The sequence below is a fragment of the Pogona vitticeps genome, chromosome 1 (assembly GCF_051106095.1).
Source record: "Pogona vitticeps strain Pit_001003342236 chromosome 1, PviZW2.1, whole genome shotgun sequence".
Lineage (NCBI taxonomy): Eukaryota > Metazoa > Chordata > Lepidosauria > Squamata > Agamidae > Pogona > Pogona vitticeps.
Genome location: NC_135783.1, coordinates 2,626,192 through 2,649,832, shown reverse-complemented (window position 1 = coordinate 2,649,832; position 23,641 = coordinate 2,626,192). Strand labels below are relative to the sequence as shown.

At 49.5% G+C, this 23,641-nt stretch overlaps 1 protein-coding gene across 6 annotated transcripts in view; it reads left to right on the top strand.

The window, feature by feature from the left end:
• EFR3B (EFR3 homolog B) overlaps nucleotides 1-15,441 on the top strand; it is a 109,815-nt gene extending 94,374 nt beyond the window's left edge. For all 6 annotated transcript variants that reach the window (XM_072986197.2, XM_078381436.1, XM_072986196.2 and 3 more), the window contains 12 exons: nucleotides 3,726-3,777; nucleotides 4,219-4,391; nucleotides 5,782-5,857; nucleotides 7,085-7,246; nucleotides 8,183-8,314; nucleotides 9,003-9,070; nucleotides 9,318-9,445; nucleotides 10,296-10,387; nucleotides 11,517-11,565; nucleotides 11,941-12,047; nucleotides 12,828-12,877; nucleotides 14,919-15,441. In XM_072986197.2, the coding sequence (XP_072842298.2) occupies nucleotides 3,726-3,777; nucleotides 4,219-4,391; nucleotides 5,782-5,857; nucleotides 7,085-7,246; nucleotides 8,183-8,314; nucleotides 9,003-9,070; nucleotides 9,318-9,445; nucleotides 10,296-10,387; nucleotides 11,517-11,565; nucleotides 11,941-12,047; nucleotides 12,828-12,877; nucleotides 14,919-15,024 (1,195 nt within the window). In that variant the 3' untranslated portion in view covers nucleotides 15,025-15,441. The remainder of the gene's footprint in view (nucleotides 1-3,725; nucleotides 3,778-4,218; nucleotides 4,392-5,781; nucleotides 5,858-7,084; nucleotides 7,247-8,182; nucleotides 8,315-9,002; nucleotides 9,071-9,317; nucleotides 9,446-10,295; nucleotides 10,388-11,516; nucleotides 11,566-11,940; nucleotides 12,048-12,827; nucleotides 12,878-14,918) is intronic.
• Nucleotides 15,442-23,641: the final 8,200 nt, after the last annotated feature.

Here is a 23,641-nt window from a genome sequence, read left to right as displayed (position 1 = left end):
AGTCCAAGAGCATCCGGAGTGGGCAGGACTGGAATAGGCCTGTGGGGTTCCACAGGGTGGCCGTGTGCAGGCGCACTCAAGCATGTAAGGCTTCCCTCTCCGTTAACTTGAATTAACAGAGAAACGAGGGAGGGAGGGAGGGAGGGAAGGAAGGAAGGAAGGAAGGAAGGAAGGAAGGAAGGAAGGAAGGAAGGAAGGAAGGAAGGAAGGAAGGAAGGAAGGAAGGAAGGAAGGAAGGAAGGAAGGAAGGAAGGAAAGGGAATGGAAGGAAGGAAGGAAGGAAGGAAGGAAGGAAGGAAGGAAGGAAGGAAGGAAGGAAGGAAGGAAGGAAGGAAGGAAGGAAGGAAGGAAGGAAGGAAGGAAGGAAGATCAAAGAGGCGCAGAGTCCCCCACTTGTGCGAAGCTGTTTCTGCCCATTGGAAGCAACGAGAGAGAAAAGTGGGCGTTTTGCACCTTCTATACCAGTCAGGATTGAGCCCTCCAGACTTTTTTGTTTTGGAATGCAATTCCCATCATCTCTTCCTTTTGACAATGCAGGCTAGGGCTGCTGGGAGCTGTCAATCCCAGGCCGCAGGATTTACCCATTCCTGGGTTAGAGGAACCCTTTAAACCCCATGCAAAGGAAAACCTTTGGGGAATCCGTCTCCTTATCCACCTTCCTTCGGTTGTAAGGAAAGGGTTGCCTTGATTGATGCCCAAATAAAGGGCTTTCAACTCTGCGTGTTAGAGCCCAGGCTTCATTTGGGATGATCTTCTGAGACTTCCCAGTGTAATATATGAGAGCTGTTCCCATTATCCCCTGCCCTTTGGCTGTGTGTGAAGGAAGGAAGGAAGGGTTAAAGATAGACGGGGAGAAACAAAGGAAAGAAGGAAAAGAAGGAAGGAATATTAAAGAAAGACGGAGAAACAAGAAAGGAAAGAAGGAAGGAACGAAGGGAGGGAGGGAGGGAGGAAAGATTAAAGAAAGGGAGAAACAAGGAAGGAAGAAAAAGGAAGGAAGGAAAAGGAAGCGAGAAGGAAGGAAGGAAGGAAAAGGAAGGAAGGAAGGAAAAGACAGAAAGATAGACGGAAAGGAGGGAGGGAGAAAAGATTAAAGAAAGAGAAACAAGGAAGGAAGGAAAATAAGGAAGGAATATTAAAGAAAGATGGAGAAACAAGAAAGGAAAGAAGGCAGGAAGGAAAGAAGGAGAGAAGGAGAGAAGGAAGGAAGGAAGGAAGGAAGGAAGGAAGGAAGGAAGGAAGGAAGGAAGGAAGGAAGGAAGGAAGGAAGGAAGGAAGGAAGGAATGCCATGCTCTGCCCCATGGCATTCATGTCATGGGGTTCCTCAGGGCTCGATACTGTCCCCCATGCTGTTTAACATCTACATGAAACCGCTGGGAGAGGTCATCAGGAGGTTTGGGCTGAGGAGTCAGCAATATGCTGACGACACTCAGCTCTACCTCTCGTTTTCCACCAATCCAGGTGAGGCGGTTTCTGTGCTGAACTCGTGTCTGGACCTGATAATGGACTGGATGAGGGTCAATAAATTGAAACTCAATCCAGACAAGACGGAAGTGCTGTTAGTGAGTGCTTCGCCGGACAGGTTGGAGGACCATTTCCCTGCCCTGAATGGGGTTACACTCCCCCTAAGGGACAGGGTCCGCAGCCTGGGGGTGCTCCTGGACCCCAGTCTAACACTGGAAGCCCAGGTGGACTCGGTGGCCAGGGGCGCCTTCCTCCAGCTGCGGAAACTATACCAGCTACGGCCCTACCTGGACGAGCGGAGTCTCATGACAGTTACACATGCACTGGTAACATCCCGTATAGATTACTGCAATGCGCTCTACGTGGGGCTGCCTTTGAAGACGGTCCGGCGACTGCAGCTGGTCCAGAATCGAGCGGCGCGGCTGGTGAGTGGTGTGGCCGCCAGGGAACATATCAAGCCGATTCTGTATAAGTTACATTGGCTACCAGTTGCTGCCCGGGCCCAATTCAAAGTGCTTGTTTTGACATATAAAGCCCTAAACGGCTTGGGCCCTGGATACCTGAAGGACCGCCTCCTTCCATATGAGCCTACCCGGCAGTTAAGATCTAGCCAGGGGGCCCTTTTGAAAGAGCCGTCCCTCAAGGAGGTAAGAGGGACGGCTTGTAGACAAAGGGCCTTTTCGGCAGCTGCCCCCAGACTATGGAATGCCCTCCCGACTGAGATTCGTCTGGCGCCGACACTGATGACATTTCGGCGCCAGGTCAAAACCTTCCTGTTCCAGAAGGCTTTTAACTGAAATAATATTAGCTGTGGGTCCGATGGCAATTTTATATATATATTAATTGTATTTTAATTGCTACATAATTTTATTGTATTTTAAATGCTGTAAGCCGCCCAGAGACCTTCGGGTAGTGTGGGCGGCATATAAATTAAATAAATAAATAAATAAATAAAAAGGAAGGAAGGAAGGAACTGATGATGGATAGAAGGAAGGAAGGAAGGAACTGATGATGGATAGAAGGAAGGAAGGAAGGAAGGAAGGAAGGAAGGAAGGAAGGAAGGAAGGAAGGAAGGAAGGAAGGAAGGAAGGAAGGAAGGAAGGAAGGAAGGAAGGGGGGAGGGAGGGAGGGAGGGAGGGAGGGAAGGAAGGAAGGAAGGAAGGAAGGAAGGAAGGAAGGAAGGAAGGAAGGAAGGAATCTAAATCTGATCACACTTGTTAACCTTTCAGGGGTTTGGAGAACCTTTCTGAATAGTTCATGGTCTCTCTGATACAGACTCGTGGTTCCCCAAGCTTGGGTCACTCAGGTGTTCTTGAACTACATCTCCCAGAAGCCTTCACTGCCAGCTGTGCAGGCCAGGATTTCTGGGAGTGGCAGTCCAAGAACCCACGGGTTCCCCAAGGTCAAGAACCCCGGCTGTAGACAACAGTCCTGTGTGCACTTTCTCAAGAGTAAGACCCCTTGAAATATCAGGGAGACTATCCTTGTTGAGTGACCCTGGGCGAGATCACGGCGCACAGCTCTGCTGAACTGTTTTCTAATGGTAACTTCCAGAGCAAGGCTTGGAGAAGTTACTTTTTCGACGGCCACCCCTAGGAGGATATCCCTGAAAGAGAGCAACGGGTCTCTGAACTGGGTGGACATTTAGCCCCACAAATCCAAATGATTTAAACCATCATTTAAATCTGAAAAAATGGGGCTGGGGGAGGAAGCTTGATGACTTAATTTTTTCAAAAAAACATTTTTTTAATTTAAATCATGATTTAAATAAATTTAAAAAAAAATCATTTGATTTTTGTCCACCTTGCCAACACCAGCGGATGGGCCAACAGGCAGCTTGCCTGGGCCCCACACCCTTGACATGGAGGTAGAGGCTCCGTTGCTTTCAAGAAAGAAAATGGGGACACAGAGTAGGTGAAGCCATTTCCCTCCCTTTTTCCTCCCTTCCTGCCTCGTTCCCACCCGGAAAGCTTGAGGGTCGACTCTTTCCAGCCTCTACCTGGTCTTCAGGAGACACTAAAATGTGTCCCTTGGCCGGAGCAGAAGCTCTCCTCCTTTCGGGACACATCCACAAAAAAACGTTTGTATGAACTGTGTACGGTTTGGTTGTTCGTTCGTTGATCCCACCGGATACGCCGTGTTACGTCCAGCGGATGAAGTGGCGTAGATCTGTGGTGGGGGGGTTGCTGCTGCTGTAGGATTTCGGTTACGCTTGACTTTCCCCGTTGGGGCTTTGAACCTGCATCTTTTCTTTCCTTAGGGAGAACAGGAATCGCCTGACGCAGATCATGCTACTCAAATCCCTTCTGCAGGTAGGGAACAGAAACACCCAGACAGAGAACGGCTGGAGAGCTCAGTGGTTTAAGCCTCTGGCTGTGGAGCCCATTGGTCGGGGGTTCGATTCCCCCCCCCCCACTTGGACCTCCTTGGCAAGGACGGGACTCGGTGATTCCAGAGGGTCCCTTCCAGCTCTGCCGTTCTATGGTTATTATGATCATCACACTAGTTTCTGGTGGGGAGGGAACTATGGCATGGCAGGAACGTTGTGCTTTTGGCCCCAGAACCAGCCTTGGGCCAGATGCACAGTTCCCCCGGGGCACCCCGGAAGAAGGGAAGGGGAAACCACTTCTGAGTATATCCGGGTAACCCTGGAAAAAAAGGGATCACCCACAGGGCAGAATGGCATGCTGTTGAATTAAATTTTGGAGCCGGGAGGCACTGGTTAACGGAGATGATCCCTGTGTGGTTGCCAGGTTTCCACCGGGTTCCAATGCAGCAACATGATGACCGCTTTGCCCAGCTCCTTCCTGGACAGGCTCCTGTCCATGGCTTTGATGGACGACCCCGAAATCCGCCTCTTTGTCCTGCAGATTCTCATCAGCTTCATCGACCGCCACGGAAACAAGCACAAGTTCCAGACCATCAGGTGGGCAGGCCTTGCCTCTTGTTTGGGGTGGAGCGGGACAGGGAGTAGCGGAGTAAAAACCAGGGCTTGCAATGGGTGAAGCCAACGGCCTTTCTGGTTCAGAGGGGACACACACGCACACACACACACAGAGAGAGAGAGACTTCTTCTATGTTCCCTCTGAGCTTAGCCACAGTCCTGTTAGCTCGGAGAGGAACAAATATTGCCAAGAATCTTATTGGAAACTTTCCTGGTTGTAATGCAAAAGCGTTGAGGGTGATTTGCTCTTAAATTGGCCATTAAGAGCCATTAACTTTACAAAAGACACCCGCCATGGATTCCTGCATTTTGGGACTTTCTTGGTCGTAAGGGGCTTGGCTGTGGGAACTGTCATGATGACACACATCCCTGCCTTTCCCAGTTCACCACTATGCCACTCACTGGGGATGGTATCATAACCATCAGTCTTTGACAGTGTGAGCAGTGATATTACAAACGTCCTTGTCCAACCATTACAGCTTTCACACATGTTTCTGTGGTTACCCTTCCTTGACGGCAAAGGTCCATTTCCTTAATTTTCATGGCGAGTTTTAGAGCCGTTGACACACAAACACTCTTCCCGTGAATCTCTCTCTGTTCTGCAGTATGTATTTGAAATAAGGCTGTATTTGATTGCTGGTGCAGATAGGTTTTTGGACTGCATGTATTTCTCCCTACGTCCACACACGTGAATACAGCCTTGTGAGTCTTTTGAAGGAAAAAAAAAACCACCAAGAAACTTTTCGTACCTTAAAAGATTAATCAGTTGTGTTATTCATGGCTACACCATGTAGAACGAGTTAGACTTTTTGGATAGGTAAAAAATACGTTGCAAATAAAAATGGAACGAAATAAAGTCAAACTGCACCACTCGGTCACCCTTGCTTCTCCGTCAGAATACTTCATTGCTCTGGTTTCACTGCCAAGCAGCTGCTTCTGCTGATCCCTGGGTTGGAGATGTGTGGATGGATCCTGCCAGTTAGGGATGGATCTCAGAGTGGGACGCGGTGTAGCCAGTCAGCTTGGCCGATGTGGCCGCTTGAGAGGAAGGACAATGGAAAACAGAAAAAGGAATGCAAGAAAAAAAAGGCCCTCCTTTTCAATCATTTCTCAATCCGTCACATTCATGAAAAATTGTTCGCGATCGATCAAAAATATTTTCAGCCTTCCACTGCAAGTACTTGGGCTCTGATTTGTCAGCTGCTTGCTTTGTTAGATAATGTGACTATGGTTTTATCAGAGGCTTGGAATGTTTCCAGACCGAGCGCAAACTTCCCCTTTTCCCTGTCCCTTGTTCTGGCTTGCATCCACCACAACTCCCTCTGTCTTCATCTCCTTTTTTTTTGGTCTCTCTCTCTCTCTTTTTGAACAGCACCATCAACGACATCTCCATCCTGAAGCTGAAAGTGGACAAGTGTTCCCGCCAGGACACGGTCTTCATGAAAAAGGTACAAGCAGGTGCTTTGGAGGAAAGGCTGGGGTTTCCCAAAAACTTTCAGGTAGAAGATTCAGGGTTGATCGTCTAGCTAACAAGGCTTCGCAAAGCAAATCCAGAGGAGGTTATAGTGAATGTGAAGATCCAGATGTGAGCCGCCTGTCGCTCTGGGTAGCATCAACAAGACATTCATTCATTCATTCATTCATTCATTCATTCATTTACTCGCTGGCTCACTCATTTACTGCACTGATATCCTTTCAATAAAGGTAGCGTTGGTGCCAACGCTGGAGAAATGTTGACTTGATATCAGGGACAGTGGTTTTGCATTCAGAAATGTTCTTTTTTTAAAAAAAAAAACCTGCATGTCCCAAAATAGCTCAGCTGGTCGTGGGATCCAAGGGGGGGGGGGTTAATTCCAAAAATAATAATGGTAAGTTTTTGTAATCATCACCACCTTAGAACTGCAGAGCTGGAAAGGGGCCCCATGGATCATCAAGACCAGCCATGGTCAAGGAGGGCCGGGGTCGGGTGGGGGTGGGTATCGAACTCCCAACCTCTGGCTCAGCAGCCAGAGACCTCAACCTCTGAACTGTTTCAGCCATTCTGTGATGTATTTAAGCCGAGGGGTTTGATGGGTGAGGAAGGATTCTGCCCCGATGATGACACCACGCGGAAGCTGCTTGTATAAAAAACATTGACTGGATACGTTCGTTCGGAGTATTTTTTACCCCGAATCTCTCCTTAAAAAAGGACCCCAGGTGGCTCACTTCCGTGAAAGACAATCTTTGAAGCTTAAAAGCTGTTTTCGTGAGTGTCCCGCCACCCGCTTAGTGGGAGCCTTGAATGTAGGAAAAAAGCCCCCTGCTTTGTCTCACACGTTCTCCGCTCCTTTTTTGCCAGTTTCTGTTTCTGGAGGCTTAGGCGATCCAGGGGGTGCTTTGGTGGCCCAAGTCAGACGGTAGCCCTTGTGCCCGTGTGAGGCGGACGGGCGCCATCCATGTAGCTCCTAACTGTGACGACCCTATTCAGCTAGGGGCCTGTATGGGCTCCCCAAAGCAGAAGGCCATCTCTGACGTTTCCTTGGGCTTAAAAAGGCACCAGCGGCTTTCTGTCTTCATCGGCTCCGTGGACAAAGTTCTTGATGGTCCGGAACCTCCTGGGGCGCTGTTTTTAAGAGCAGAAGACCACAGGATGGCTTTCTGCCTCACGACAAGCCACTGTCCTCTTATTTCCACAGCACTCCCAGCAGCTCTATCGGCACATGTACCTGACGTGCAAGGAGGATAACAACGCCCGGGCTCACTACGAGGCCCTCTACGCCCTGCTGGCCCTCATCAGCATCGAGCTGGCCAACGAGGAGGTGGTGGTGGACCTCATCCGTCTGGTGCTGGCCATGCAGGTAGGTAGGTGCTGGGCCATGAGGCGGATGCCCGATCTTGGCCAGGTGGGCACTCTCGTTTCCTCTCCTTGTTAGACCTGCCCGTGGGTTCACCCTCAAAACTGCCCAGTGAAAGGCATGGCCTTTTGAGCAAAGAAACTCCCGCCCGTTTGCTCCTCACCATGAATGAATTCCATCCATTTCCAAAGATAGGCGTGAAGCGTTGGGGGACGCTCAGCATCCTTCGGCTGCCCAGAGAGCATCTCTCGGCAGCCGTCTCCCTCGTTGAATAGGGAAAAGGATGTTGGCCCGTTACTACTGTGGCCTGGGTTCCGAGGGCTGTGACCCCGGATGGAAAGAAGCAGAATGACATCCACGAGGCTTTGTGGATGCAGAGAAGGTTGCGTACTTCAGCCAAGGAAAGGGTTCCCTTCCCTGGCCCCAAAATCAGGGCGAGGACTCTGGACCAAGTCCACCAGCCACCCTGAAGGATGCAGGAATAGATTCAGCCTTCCAGGTAACGGGCCCGAAATGAATCTCGCCACACCGCGAAAAAGGTGTTTCTGTGGCACCGCTGGGTTATCGTTCGTTCTGGGACGGAAGTTCCTGGAATTATAGCAAACACGTGGATGAATAATCCTTAAATTAGTCGCTGTCCTTCTCAGAACAATTCTGTCATTCTAATGACCGGATTGTTCTTGAGAATTTTTCATCCAAACAAAAAAGCCGCCTATTCACACGATCTGATCTGTTGTCGTAAAGCCTGAATCAGTATTATTTTTTTCAAAAAAAGATGGTTATTATTTATTGCAAAGGTGGTTTGCGCGATCAAGCACCGTGTTTTGTTTTCGTGAAGCAGATCGAAGGGCCGAGGATGAGAATCAGGGAAGGGCTGAAAGAGGGGGTCCCCCTCGGGTGAGGGCTTGAGATCTGTAACGGCTCTGTCCCCTTTGGCAGGATCTGGCCCAGGTCAGCGAGGACGACCTCCCTCTGTACTGCCGCTGTGCCATCTACGCCCTCGGAGCCGCCTACCTGAACCTCATCAGCCAGCTGACCACCGTGCCCGCTTTCTGCCAGCACATCCACGAGGTGGGCCCTTTGGCCGTTCACAGCCCCCCTTCCCTTAACGCTTTGTTCCTTTCATGAAGAGACCCACGGCTGGATCAGGCCCAAGGCGCGTCTCGTCCTGGATTCTTGTGTCCACATCAGACAGACAGACAGACGTGTCCGGGCAGCCACGAGCAGAACGTGGCAGCCGTGGCACGGGACCCTAACACAACGGTGGCCTTATCTTTGCAGCTCCCATATCACCTTGCTCATCTCTCCCCCCACTTTCCCCCCCCCATTGGATGGAAAGCACATTTTGAATACGGACAGGGCTCTGTTGACTCTCTGCTGTTATTCTGATGTGCAATCGAGTCGCCTCCAACTTAGGGCGACCCTATGAATGTGTGACCTCCAAAATCTACTGTCCTCCGCTGCCTGGCTCAGCTCTTGTAAACTCAAGCCTGTGGCTTCCTTCAGGGAGTCCGTCCATCTTGTGTTATTGGGTCTTCCTCTTTTCCTGCTGCCTTCTTGCACTGGATGGTTTGGCTGACTCCAGAAATACCTAGACTTTGAGGGTGGGTTGTATCGTTGCCCACCTGGTGGTGGAGGCCTTAGCTTTCTCCACTTCCACCTTGGCTCCTCCATCCATGTCCCTTAACTGATGCCCGGGTGCTTTGGCTTGAGACTCGCTTCTCTTGGCCGTCTGATCCGCTCTTCCTCCTTCCGCCAGGTCATCGAGATGCGACAGAAGGAGGCCCCCTATCTGCTTCCGGAAGGCGTGTTTACAGAGAAGCCCAGGTAAGGGAAATCTAGGAGCCGCTCCCGTGGAAGTCACGAAATTCGCGCAGACCAGCGAGCTTCTGTCGTCTGGCAGTAGCAAAGACTGATCCGATTTCCTCCAGCACAGCCCACCCCGGGTCGCTTGCTCCTTTCTGCTTGGATCTCGCTCTCTGCGTCCTTCATCCCCTGTCGAAGGGGATGGGGGGGGGAGCAGGCTTAGGTCTCCGGGAACCCTTCTCACGGCCTCTCCTGTCCCACCCCGTAGACTTTCAAGGAACCTGGACTGCCTGGGCCCCGAGATCCTCTTCCGGCAGAGCAAGATCAGCGAGGTGCTGGGAGGAAGCGGCTATAATTCAGACCGGCTCGGCAGCCCTTATATTCCCCAGCTGACAGGTGCGCAGGTGGGATGCATGGTGATGGGGTGGATGGGAGGGAAGGAGGAAAAGGAATACATGCAGTCGAGCATGTCAAGAACACGCATACCTGAGAGCATCGTAAGTTTTCGAAGTGTCTCTCCTGCCGGTCGGGATTTCAAAGTTTGCTTAAAAATCAATGGGCTGTGCTTGCTGGTAGAAACTAAAGAAGGACTGATTTGAGTTTTCCAGGAAGAGCTTCACTGGCTGGGCAGCATTTAAAGGATTCTGGGAGTCGTGATCCCAAAAAGTAACTTTCCCAAGATCCGGGAGAGTTAATGGTGTCCTCGAATGGCACGCGACCATACCTCGGAGCCAGTGCACACGTGTGCTGTATAGAAACTATGCATCCCACATATTGAGTGAGAATCCATTCCAATCAAATGGGGCAGAAAATGTGCAGCGGGTGATTATTTTTTGCCCCGGGGCAACTCATTCTGATATCAGGGCACTGGCCTCATTCTGGAGGCCGGCTCTGAAAGCAACGTTAAGATCAGAGATGCATTCATGCCGGCAAACAAGCCAAGGTTTATTGAGCTTAGAGAGACGTGGTGAAAATCAACACAACCATTTATTGAAGGATGCCTACAGATATTCCTGTAAAGTAGAAAGCAAAACGTGGAGTGGATTCACTGCACCTGTGGAATTGGACTCACCTGGTCCCATTGCCCAGAGGCATAATCTCACGGTCCCTTTGAATGCACTTTCCTGCGCTAGGAGGGGACAAAGGCTTAAAAGCTAGCCACTGGCCTGCCTCCCTCGTTGGCCTCCCTGAGCCAGGCAGAGAAGGAGGAAAGCTCTAGGATAAGAGGATGATTTCCCCCTTTCAGACGAAGACAGGCTGTCCAAGAGGAAGAGCATCGGGGAGACCATCTCCTTGCAGGTGGAAGTGGAGTCGAGAAATAGTCCTGAAAGAGAAGAGGTACGACTTTTCTGTGCTGTACGCATGGTCTTTCCCGGGCAAGAGAGAGAAGCGGGCTATAGAAAAATGTACTTATTTATTTATATTTATTTATTTATTGGACTTATATACCGCCCCATAGTGCTACAAGCACTCTCTGGGCGGTTTACAATTTTAATTATAAAGGCTACACATTGCCCCCCCCAGCAAGCTGGGTACTCATTTTACTGACCTCGGAAGGATGGAAGGCTGAGTCAACCTTGAGCCGGCTACCTGGGATTTGAACCCCAGGTCGTGAGCACAGTTTTAGCTGCAGTACAGCGTTTTAACCACTGCGCCACGAGGCTCTTAATGGCCGGCAGATGGTCTTTAGCTCCTTCTGGGTGTAGGCACGATGGTCTGGTGCGGTCCTTCTCTCCTACTTCCGTCTTTAGACAGAATGTTAGGGTTTGGGAGAGAGATGGAAATGTTGGGAGATGAATTTTTTTTATTTAATACTTAAAAGTGGCATGTAAACTTTATTCAATGAATAAAATCAATTTAAGGAGGCTTTGTGCCAGCCCCAAATATTTATAAGTTTGTTGTACCATCCCACAAAAGTGCACCAGAGCACGCACAGAGTTCTGACTCCTGTCCTCTGAAGAGGCCGGCCACAGAGACTGAGGTCTGGGTTTAGTAGAGCCATTTTTGTTTCTCAGAAGGAGTGAAAGAAGTGCCTTTTATAAAGAAGAGACATTCACTTGGATGCTTTATAAGCAGTTCTTAGAAATGGTGGTTGCTTTTCGGGCTGTTTGGCCGTGTTCTGGGAGTTTTTTCTTCGTAACGCTTTGCCAGTCTCTGTGGCCAACATCCCACACACTACACCAGAACACAGACGGAGTTCTGACTCCTGTCCTCTGAAGAGGCCGGCTACAGAGACGGGGGAAACGTTAGAAAGAAAAACCTCCAGAACATGTCCAAATGGCCCGGAAAACCCACAACCACCTGGCCGTGAAAGCCTTCGAAAATACATTATTTATAAGTGGTTAATAATACTTAACCTCTCTTGTGGAAATTCTTACCTGAAATGCAATCCAGTCTTAAAGCTCCTGAATTCTAATGTTTCCATCCTCTGTCTGCTTCTGTCGTCCTCCCCCCACCCCACAAAAAGAGAGCACCTGCTGAACAGATTACGTATGAGACGCTGAAGAAAGCCATTGGTGAGTATCTTGTTGGGTAAACAATCATGGCGTCTCTCTTTCCGGTCTGCGTATTGTTGCAGAGTTTTGAATTTCTGCTAAAATTCCCATGGCTATTGCAGTAGAAATACAGGAACTCGCAGAGGAAAATAGCTAGAAGTTCCCCAGATCGTCCACTCCTTTTCTCATTAACTGGCACTTACGGTCTCATTAACTCACTCCAAGACATCGGTGGGAGAAGGAATAAAAACATTTCATTACTTACAGTTGGTGTCCTCCTCCCAAACAATCAGGGATCCTACACACACACACACACACACTGAACCCTTTATTCTGGTATCCTTTCGGTCTTGCAATCCATTGTAATCTCTCCTCTTCTTCTCCATCTCTGTTAAGTTGACAGCGTTGCTGTGGAGGAACAGGAGCGAGAGAGGAGACGGCAGGTGGTCGAAAAGTTCCAGAAAGCGCCCTTCGAGGAAATCGCCGCCCATTGCGGTGCCCGGGTAGGTGTTGGCTTCTCGTCTCCTGCTTGCCCCCCTCCCAAACCCTTCTGTATTGGATTTATATCCTCCCACCTTCCTCCAGAACGGGGACCTCAAGATTGGCTCACAGCACAGTTAAAACAGGTACAGGTAGACTTTTAAAAGGTACAGGTCCAAGAAAATTGAAGATTAGTAATGATAAGAGTTCCTGAAAATTTTTTATAAGGTTTTCTGTTTCTCCTGGTATGATTTCTGTTTTTAATATAATTGTATACGCGGAGTTAAGAATACTTTTCACTCTCTGGAAATTTACCTTTTCCTAGCATTTCTTCCCCCTCATTTTACCTGGTCCACCCTATTTGTACCATAACCCCCTATCCCTATGAAAATGAATTTAACAATTTTTTTAAAAAAGAAAAGAAAAAAAGGCCCTTAGGAAGAGTTGCATTGTCAGCAACCTCTGAAAGTTAGACTGGGGGGGGGGGGAATCTTGGAGGTGTGTAGGCCTCCTTCAGTCTCCAGAAACCTCGGGAATGTGCTCCAAATGGAGGACTTGGAACAGCATCTAGTGTGGCTGAAAAGGCCAATTCGAGAGTAACACAATCCCCTCTACACTGAAGACAAATCCAATCTGTCTCCTGCCCAGCTCCCTGGTTTTGCTGGTTTCGGGACGGCCTTTTTGCCTCGGCCTGCTGGACATGTGTCCCTTCAAATTGGGAGAGGCCGTCATGCACCGCCTGCCTCCAGGCTGAACCCCTTGGACAGGTGTCGTGCTTGTAACCCCGTTCGTTTTCATTGCAGGCGACTCTACTCCAGAGCAAGCTCAACCAGATATTTGAGATCACCATAAGGTAAGGGAATGTGGCAAGCTCAAGGGGAAGAAGGACTGGGTGGGTAGGATGATGAGGCAAGAGCACGGGAGAAGCTAGCCACATGGGGAACAAGCCCTCAGATGTGAATGTCATTGTTATGGAACAAAGCCAGGTTGCAGTACATCAGTGGCCACCATCCTCTTGGGTAACTTGCCCCAGTGTCGGGGAAACGACGTCAGTTCCGTGGCAGGTTGCCACTAATTCAGAGTATCAGCTGCGCTTCATCGTACAGTTCTGTGTTGTGCCTGAGTCAGGGGGGCTTCACGTGTGGCCTTTACTCCGAGCAGTAACCCCTTATCATTAGCGGCTGGCTAAATATGAAAAAACATACCCGGAAGGAACATAAAGAGTAGAGAGCATGGTTGTGTTCTTGTGGCACCCTTGTTTTTCTCACTCCGAAAAGAATTCCAGAATAAAAGTCTCCACAGGATCCTGGCTTCAGAGTCCGGGATCAGTCAATGGAGTAGCCTTCCATGAGGCTTAAACCTGTGTGCGAAGATGTGGCTCGGAAAGTTCCTTTTTTAAATTTTAATCTTATTTTTTGCTGACTATTATTCTTCATTTGGTGCAACTCCTGTGCAGCATCAGGGGCCTCCGTGAGGTTTTGTGCAGGTGAACGTCCCTGCTTCACTCCAGCGGTGTTTGTTTCATGTTTAGAACGTTCCCTATTTAGCATTTTTCTGCCTCGGGCTTCTGTGCTTCTTTCGCCTGCCCTGCTCCCCCATCCTTTTAACCCTCAGAAGGTGTGCTCAAGGACCGATGGCATGTTTTCTGATCCCAATGAAAACTCCCAAGTAGTGACATGTAGGGTTTTTAGGGTCTGTTCACTTTGGGATATGCGTTTAAAAGTGTAAAGGCCAAATTCCTGTGGAGCTTTGATGCTATGCCCAAGTGGCAAAGGCTTTGTCAACGACAGGCGATGCTTGCTCTAACTTCTTAACTTCCTGCTGTTCACCAATAAGATTTACACCAGTTGCACTGCAACGGTGGGTATAAGCAAGAGGATGTGGGCTTCTTGCTTACACCCATCATAGTAATTGGCTTAAATCTCATGGGTGATTCTCGGCCCCTGTGAGAATCCCACTTGCCCCTCCCAAAGGAAACAACCCCAATGAGGCCCATCTTCCTGACAGTCAGAGCACAACACTTCTACTTCCCCGCACACCCTGGCTTCTCATAACGACAATGATCTTAGAACTGCAGGGCTGGAAGGGACCCTGTGGATCACCGAGTCCAACCCCTAGCCAAAGAGACCCAGTGGGGGATTCGAACTCCTAACCTCCAGCTCCACAACCAGATACAGTGGTGCCTCGCTTGACGAGGATAATCCGTGCCGTTGAAATCGCTGTTAAGCGGAATCCTCGTCAAGCGAAATTAAAAAGCCCATTAGAATGCATTAGAAACCGGCTAATGCGTTCTAATGGGTGAAATATCTCATTGCAAAGCGAAGATCCTCCATAGGGCGGCCATTTTCCGGTGCCTGTCTTGTGAAAAATGCCTCCTAAAAACAGCGGGCGGTCATTTTGAGAGCCGGCAGCCATTTTGAAAACCGCTGATCAGCTGTTGACAAAACATCGTTTAGCGAAAAATCAGTTCCCGAAGCAGGGAACCGATCATCGCGAAGCGAAAAAAACCCATTCAAACATCATTTTGCGATCGCTTTTACGATCACAAAAAAATCATTGTGAAGCGGATTCATCGTTAAACGGGGTAATCGTCAAGTGGGGCACAACTGTACCTAAAGTGGTTTGGTTGCTAGAAAACAGCGAGTCTGTTTTGTCACGTCAGCCCATTGGCCACAAGCAAGAGAGGTGCTGTCTCTCTGCTTGTTCTTATATGTGTGTGAGAGACAAATGGCTGAAATTTGGGGGAAATCGTTTACGGATTCAGAGGAAAATGCCACAGAAGGCCTGCATTATAGCTTACATCCGATGCATATTTATCACGAAACATGACTTTCTCTCTGTGGTGCCCCAGGGATAATGTCTTCTTGCTTTCCTTCCCCTCCCCTTTGCTGCAGACCCCCTCCGAGCCCTTCGGGAACCATCACAGCCGCTTATGGGCAGCCCCAGAGCCATTCCATCCCGGTGTACGAGATGAAGTTCCCAGACCTCTGCGTTTACTGAGAAGCGAGCTGCATGCCAGGAGGAAGCTGTGCCGGCTGAATCACCCGAACCCACCCGACGGGCTCTCATGCCGCATGCATGAGCCAGACGGGAGCTTTGGGGGGAGGCAGGGGGTGAATGCCCCGTCAACCAAGCACGATGGACAGCGCTGGCTCTTACAACCCACACACCCCAGATGTGCTTTGATTTCCTCTGTTCTTTGTGGTCAACTAGTTTTTCCATCCTGTAGAAATCACAAGAGAGCATCCAGGAAGGCTGTGACAGACAGCGGGAGCGGGAGGTGGTGGCGGGCGGTGAAGGGAAGTGGTTTCAGACTTCCCTTTTTTTAAAGAAGCTGCTTTACAAGTTTTGTCCGTGAAAAGCATGTGTTGATAGTCCCTTACATAAAGTGAATTTATTCTTTGTGTTTCTGCTTCACTCCCTGCTTGGCTTTTCTTTGTTGGGCTTCGGTGATGCTGGTGCTGATTGGTTTACCTGGCGCTGTGACCTCGTTCTGTTCGTTTTTTTGAGGATCCCTGATTAGCTGGAACGGAAAAGAAGACCAGGGTGGTTGGTTGGGGAAATGCTCTGGCAAGGAAACATTTGTCAGGAAACATTCTTCCCTTCCCTAAAATCTCCCTCTTCCCACCCACTCCCGGGAAAAATCAAAACACGATAACACTAATGATGATGGAGAAAAAAAGATGGATGAATTACCCAAGGTTCCTGTTCCCTAAAATAGTTTCAAAGACCTATAACTTTCATTAGTTACACCTATCAAGACTGTTCTCACAGTATATACTTGCCTGGTGCTGTAATTTCATTATTGATTTCCCCCATTTCTTATTTAATAATAACTGCATGCCATCAAGTTGATTCTGACTAACAAGTGACCCTTTTCAGGGTTTTCCAAGCAGAGAATACTCAGAAGTGGTTTCCCGTTCCTTTCTTCTGCGTTTACTCTGGGTTGACTTTGCAGCTTTTGCCCAAGGCCACCCAGGCTGGCTGTACTCACAGGAGGCCCAGTGGAGGGGATTCAAACTCCCAACCTCGGACTCCACAGCCAGAGACCTAAACCAGTAAGCAATTTTTTGGCCTACATCGCCTACCTCTGGAGCCAGATTTTGCAGAACACAATACTGCATTTGTCAAGCCGAGTAACCTCGGCTGCAGGTCCTTAACTGCCTTGCACATCCTTAACCTCCCCCAGCTGCATCCAAACGGCCTCTACACCGCTCTGTGAGGATGTAAAACGGGAAGGCCTCCGTCCCAGTGTGTGCAGAGAAGTCCTAAAGCTCAGTCCCATTTTCGGGCTGGTGGTGAGGCCACTGGACGATGACCCTAGGACCTGGCTTGAACATGCCCACCGGATCCTGAAAGGCCAGTCATAGACTCTCTGCCTCACCTGCTCGCCGTGTAGCCCTTGTGCGGGTGAAGCAGCAGGCGGAGAGCCCGGGGTGCCTCCAGCTGGCAGGAGAAGGCCAGGATCTCAATACAACAAGAAAGAGGAAGAAATAAGAGAGGAACCAGACCCTGGCAGCAGCAGCAGCTGTTAAATCAGGCCGTGTGCCCTTTCTGGACGTCTGGGGTCCTCTTGGGTCCGTTTGGATTTCGAACAACGGCCTCTGTTCCTGTGCTTTCCACCGCCAACTCCCGAAATACAGGAAGCTGAGAGAGGCCCCCCTCTTAAGAAAACAGGAGAGCAGAATCAGACATGAGATGGGTTGACTCCGTAAAGGAAGCCATAGACACTTGAGTATGCAAAATCTGAACCTTGAGGAGAGGACTTTCCGGAGACCACCGGGTGGCTGCCAGATATTAAAAGAAACTCCTGCTGGGAGTTGCAGCTCAGCTACGTCTAGAACCTGCCGCACTCCCGTCTCTCTGCTTTAGCAGATTATTCCAAGGCGGCTTAATTTTTTTACAAAGGGGGGGGAGCATCCGAGGAAGCAACGGTGCATAAACATTATTTCCCCCCCCCTCCCATTCTGTGCATGCCGTCTTTAGAAGATGTTTCAGGTACACAACATGCACTCTCTCGTGTCAGACACGGGGCCGGAGACAGCCGGAACCTTTCTCGTTGATCTTCCCAAAGGTCACTTTTATGGATGGGAGAGAGAGAGTTGATTTATTTTTGAATAAAGTAGTCGGGGTGCCCTTTTCAAAATAAATGTTAATGCTGCCACCCATTTGGACCGGATTCTCTTTATGGTGATGGTGTGCGGGGCTCTGGCACAAAAGGGGTGTTGAGAACTTGTGCCCCATCGACGGAGGAGGAAAAACAGGCGCTGCAAAAAAATTCGGACGGCTGCCGTACGCCTCTTGCATGCATTTCAAATTTAATACTTGCTTTCCATGTCTGTGTGTTTTGCCTTCAGCTTTCCCAGGGACCCTGTAGCTTGCGATTCAATGCACATGTGCATGCAACACACACCCCCAACTGACTACCAAACACATTCCTGATGCCTAGATAGCTGGCAGCCTAGAGGAACCCCCTACATCGGCTGAGGTGCGGACCCTAATCCGTAAATGCTTAGCCGTAATAAAGGCGTTGATCCAAATGTTGTCATAAGACGGGGTGTTTTGCTGGAGCAGGACTAACATGAGGTCCGGTGCGTTTAATTTTCCCTCTTGCAAATGTCAGCAAGTGTAACGCAGTGTCTAAAAAGACTGAGTGACACATCCTGGAAAATCTGTTTTGAATTTCACTTCTGCTGTGAGGGTACTAAGGACGGTAGCCAACTCACAATCATATGGGAATCATAATACTGATGTCCTTTAGGTGGTTCATGTATGGATTCCAACTAGATGTTGCACGGGGAGATCTTTGAATATTTGAGGGAGCGACCCCTATTTTGGACTCCCAGTGTGGGGTAGTAGAAAGAGTGACGGACTAGGATTCTGGAGAACAGGGTTCGAATCTCCAAAGCATGTTTTACCCGCTGGCCGCTTGCCTTCTAAGGATGGAGCTTTGTGGCTGAGCAGCTACGCTTGCTCTGGCTCTGGGAGCTGCGGATGGGAAGGACGTGGAGATGGAGGGAGGAAAATCTGACCTCCCAGCAAACTGCCAGAGAAGACCTCAGTGAATCCACCGGTTGACTTAGCCTTGCGGATGTTCCCCGGCTTCAGGAGACGGGGCAGAACAGGCAATGCTTCTAGGAGGAAGGCAGGCAATGAATTTTTCAAAAGGAAATTATATCAATCTAGAGGCTGAGGATCTTCGGAATATGGTGTGCTCATGGCGTTCCCACTTTATAAGGGTGTCTTAAGTGGGTCGTCGTCGTTGTTATGTGCTCGCAACCAACGTATAGCAACCCCAGTAGAGCTTTCAAGGTCAGCAAAATGTTTACAGAGTAGCTTTACTGGTTCCAATCTCCCAGGTAGTGTCCGCAGCTGAGCGGGGATTCGAACCCAGGTCACCGGAGCCTTATAGTCCATCACTTTGTTCACCACACCGGTTATCCCAATTCTCATGTGCCGTCAAGTCAACTTTGACTTCTTGTTAACCTTTTTTCTGGGTTTCCCAGATAGAGAGTCCTCAAAAGGAGTTTTCTCCTGGGAGCGCCCTGGGACAATGCAGCTGGCCCAAGGCCACCCAGGCTGGCTGTGCTCGTAAGAAGCACACTGAGGAATCGAACTCCCAACCTCTGGATCCCTTCCCAGCCTTCTGAACAGGGCAGGGTGGGGGGGGGTCCCTTCTTTGGGCTGTGGATGGAGGGGAGGAGCTGGCCCCTCCCCCACCTATGGTCTGGAGCACACACACGCACGCACACACACACCTTCAAGTGTGACACACAACACATCCCTAAGTTGCTGCAGTGGCTGTTTGGGCCTGCCGTCTCCTGAACCCGGGACAGGACTTGGTTTGAGATGGACGGGGGCTTCTAATGGTTCCATGGCCAACACCACAGTGGTAAGTGGCCCACAAATGTGTCTGTTTGTGCAGAGGTCTTGGTGTGCTGACGTTGTTGCTTGACATGGCAAAGCAGAGCAGATTCGGATGATCGGTGCATCATGCAAACAGGAAGCCCAAAGACCTACATGCGTGTAAATTCTCTTCTCTCCTTGTTCTGTTGCTTGATGGTGCCATGATCACCACGGAGGTCATGAAAACTTCCAAGTTCATGTCTGTCCGCCTATGCGCTCTTTATTTATTTATTTTATTTATTTGTTCGATTTTTACCTCGCCCCTCTAGACAACATTTACTCTTTGCCGACTCATGTTCTTTTATGGGATATTTGAGTTGGCCGCTGTCTATTATTCCCATGAGGCCAGCTGAGTGGCTCTCGTGGACGTTGTTGGAAAATTGAACCGATGGGTTCATGTATATAGTCAAGACATTGGAAAACCCAAACTGAGGTTGTGATATTTTGAGGCACATCGTGAGGGGGTGCGATTTGCTGGAAAAGACCCTCACGCTGGGAAATTTGGAAGACAGGGCAGCAGGAAGAGAGGAAGACCAAAATACAAGATGGACTGACTCTCTAAAGGAAACCCCAAGCTTGAATTTTCAAAAACCTGGGAAAGTTTGTAAATGATAGGACAATGTTGGAGGTTACTCCTTGATGGGGGTCACCTTACGTCAGAGGTGACTTGATGGCACGTAACGACAACGTGAAAAACATAATGGCTGTTTGTTTAATTTCATCTGTACATAATGTTTGCGCATGGGACAGACCCCCAAAGATGGGAAGAAAACCTGGCAGATTTCAGACAGCCTCACAGATTCATGTACTAGGCAAATTTAAAGATTGGGGTTAAAAAAAATTCTAAGAGGCTGAATTTGATTTGATTTGTGCCGTGAGTCTGGACTGATGTGTCATTTTGGCTCGCACCCCCTCAGAACTGAATCTGCTCTGAATCTGTGGAACTCCCTGCCAAGGAAAGTGATGCTGATCATCTTTTCGCCAGCGAGCAACGAAATGTCGATTCAGCCTCCTAAAGTTACTGTTTTTAGTGTAGCTACAGAACATTCGAAGAAGATTCGTGATTTCCACAGAGCAACCTGAGCTGAATTTTAGGGGGGGGGGAGAGATCCATTTCCTCATCAGTGCTCAACCTGCCCATTTAAAAGCAATAATTATGAATTTCTGCACCTGCCTGTAAGAGTTTTTGCCTCCCAGCATGACTAGGTTTGGATGGACGGGACTTTTCTGGGCCGGGGTGTCAAGCACTCGTCAATCATTCCTTCCACGCTTCTGAATTCAAAGAGACATCCGGCTCTCTCCTCTGCTGCTTTCTTTCCCCCTCTGTCTTGTTTTGTCTGCAGTCAAGAGTGTGTTGAGGCCTCCGGCTGAAATTCACCCAGCCAGCCATAATCTGGATTCATGCACTAAGCAGGCGGGGTTGGACTGGATGACCTTAGAGGGCCCCTTCCAACTCAATTACTTGGTGGTTCTATGATCCTATGTTTTCTCAGCTTGGTATTTGACCTCTTCCATTGTAAGTAAGGAAACCTCTTGTTCAGTCTCCTATTCATGTCTCAGGGTGAGTTCCTGAGACTATAAGTGCCAGCTGTTGAGAGGAGAAGGGGTGGACTCATCTGGGGGAATGTGAAGCTATTCTGCTCTGTGAATCCCTGCACCTCTGAGGCACAGCTAGAGGAATTTAACTCACATTGAAAACTCTGCACCTTCCTCCATCTGCACCAACCCCAGACGCAGGAAACTAGTGCTGTACTCCTTATTCCCTCTTGAGACATCATCCAAAAGATTTGAAAAGCTGAGCTTTTGCGGCGATGTGTCAGCCCAGAGAGAATGGTGTGCTTGGAAAAAGCTAAGAGCCGGAAACGTTAAGGCCAGAGGAGCAGTTCTGACAAATCGCGTGGGCTGTTCGAGTGGCAAGAAGTGGCATCCAAAGTGGGGTGGATGGAGTGACCTGCCGCTTGGTTCTACATTTCTTCTGCCTCCTTCCTGCACCTCCAGTGCTGAAGGACGTGGAAGGGGGCTGGATCCATCCAGGAGAGCTCAAGGACCAGCCTTCTGTCTTCATTTCCAGCAGGTGGGTTTGCAGGTGTCACGGCCGCCAGCCGGCTTGTCTGTTTCAGGTTGGGAATGGGGGGGCGGGGGTGTCTACGGTTTCCATGGGTAGCGTACACCGAGATGTGAAATGCAAACCCTGGCTTGCGTACAGCCATGTGCAAATTCCCCGAGACCTCTTTTTTGCTGCCTCATCCCTAAATATATGGCAGAGGGAGGTGTCGCCAAAAGATTAGGTGGTGGCAGTGGACAAGAAGCAGGCAGTGCCACGCTGGAGGGTAAGGAGAGAAGGCGGCCGGACCAGGAGGGTTGGGGAGAGAAGAAGCCGAGGGTGAGCTGTGCCCACATTCCTGTTCTCATTCAAATCACCCGATAGCTTTGGGGGGGGGGCAGGAAGCAGGGTTGAAAACCCGGTTGTTCAAGGCTAGCCTAATCCAGCATTTGATGCTCAAGACAAGACACTGGGCTGGTCTGTGTTCGGAAGTCCTCGCTGGACGAAGCCGGGAAGGGGGGGGGGGTCCAGTATCTCCCACTTTTGCTCCCCTGTGGTTCTCTTCGGAGCAGGGAGGAATATCGATTTACAGTAATGATAAATCGAGAGGCCAACTTCATCTCTCTCCCCCCCTCCAGATGGGTGCGCCATCGCACAGTCTACTGGGTTAGGGTGCGTCTGTCTGAAAAGGGCCACCCAGGCAGGGCAGAGCGGGATCCTGTAGCGTGAACACTCATCCGGCTGCACAACAGCCACTCGTCTTGTCAGCTTGGCTTGTTGTGTTTGGGGGACGCTGATGTGATCTTGTCCAGGGTGGCTCAGATGTCCTCCATGAGAGCCATCGGTCTGTCTCCAGTGGTACATGGCCTCCCCCCACTTAGAAGCGTAGAATCCTAGAATCATGAAGTTGGAAGGGGCCTCTAAGGCCATCCAGTCCAACCCCCTGCTCAAGGCAGGACTCCACCTCCCGAGGTCATGAGTTCCACTGTCGTACTGCTCTAACAGGAAGTTTTTTTCCTGACATTCAAACAAAATCTGGCTTCCTGTAGCTTGAGCCCGTTATTACCTGTCTTGCACTCTGGAATGATGGATAACAGATCCTGCCCCTTCTCTGGAGGACAGCCTTTCAAGTCTTTCAAAAGTGCTGTCCTATCTCCCCTTAAGTCTTCTTTTCTCAAGGCTAAATAGGCCCAGTTCTTTCCATCTTTCCTCCTAGGGCTTGGTTACCCATCTCTTATTCTTCCTTGTCGCCCTCCTCTGAACTTGCTCCGGTTCGTTGGCATCCTTCTTGAAGTGTGGTGTCCAGAACTGGACACAGGACTCAAGATAAGCCCTAACCAGTGGCAAATAGAGGGGAACTAGTTCCTCACGGGATTAGGGGACTAGACTTCTGTTAATACAGCCTAAAACAGCATTGGCCTTTTTTGCAGCTGCATTGCACCATTGGCTCATATTCAGCTTGTGGTCTACAATGATTCCAAGATCCTTCTTGCTCGTATTGGCATTCTTCTTAAAGTGTGTTGTCCTTACGCTGCAGGGCTCTGGATTTGGCTTTATGTCATGGAACGGATACTTGCATTTTGGGTGCGCTCTGTTCTGATGCACAGATTGCATCTGTCGGAGTTTAGATTTCCTGGGACTCAGATGCTGTACCAGGAGAGAGGAGGCCATTGCAATGGTCCCTCCCAGGAGGCTGGGATCCAGCAGGCAAATCTGCCAAGCCCTGGTTGACGTCCAGAAAGAGGAAAATGTCCAGAAGAGCAGACACGTGATTGGGGTCCTCGATCTCAAATTCAGGTACAGAATTCGGTAGCTGTCACTTGGGACATTTTTGGCCCAGCAAAAATGGGTTCAAACAGGTGGACAGGATCCTTGGGCTGACCACATGTGTGCTGGATCCTTACCTTTCCCGTTTCATAAAAGCCGCTAGCAGGGTCTGGCTGGGTAAGTAAGGAGAGTGCTCAGTACCTCCTTAGACCAATGTCACTTGAGAAAGACAAGCATTTGCCCAGCGGATTTGGTGTGTTGTAGGATGCATTGGTGTGCTCTCTCTTTTTCCAGCAACCACACAACGTAATCGCTAGAATTGGCCAGTTTGCCCCCAAGAACAACCTTTTTTGAGTTCCTATCAGGGGCTTTAATTTTTTTCGACACAGGTTGGTGCTCACTGTTTTGTCCGTTTCCAGTGTCTATGTGGTCACTGGAGGGGTGAACTAAAAGCAAACCATTGTAAAAGCTGCCAAGACTCCTTCGGTTGTCGATTTCTGATATTGTGAAGTGGCTTAATAAGTGGGCCACTTCAGGATATCGGTAAATTGAACCCTTCCTCTGCTCTTGGCGGAGGGGCAAAAGAAATGAAACGATTGTTGTTGACTCTTCCAGACCATTACCATTGCTCTGAATCACTTTTTTTTAAAGAAATCTTTGCCTTTTTGTGAAGTGCCAATCAAAACTGTGGCTGCGGGCAGTTTCTTGATCAGCACAGCCACAAAAGGGGGGGGGGTTAATTTAAGTGATTCAGTGCATCAGCGATGTTCTAGCACAGACAAAAATAATAATTTCGCTTCCCCTCACCCTCTGAAGAGGAGCAGGGGAAGGTGTTCAATTGACCGTGGAAGGACCCAGAGGGTTGCTTGAGGTCGATATGCCTGTTGGATGTGAGACTTG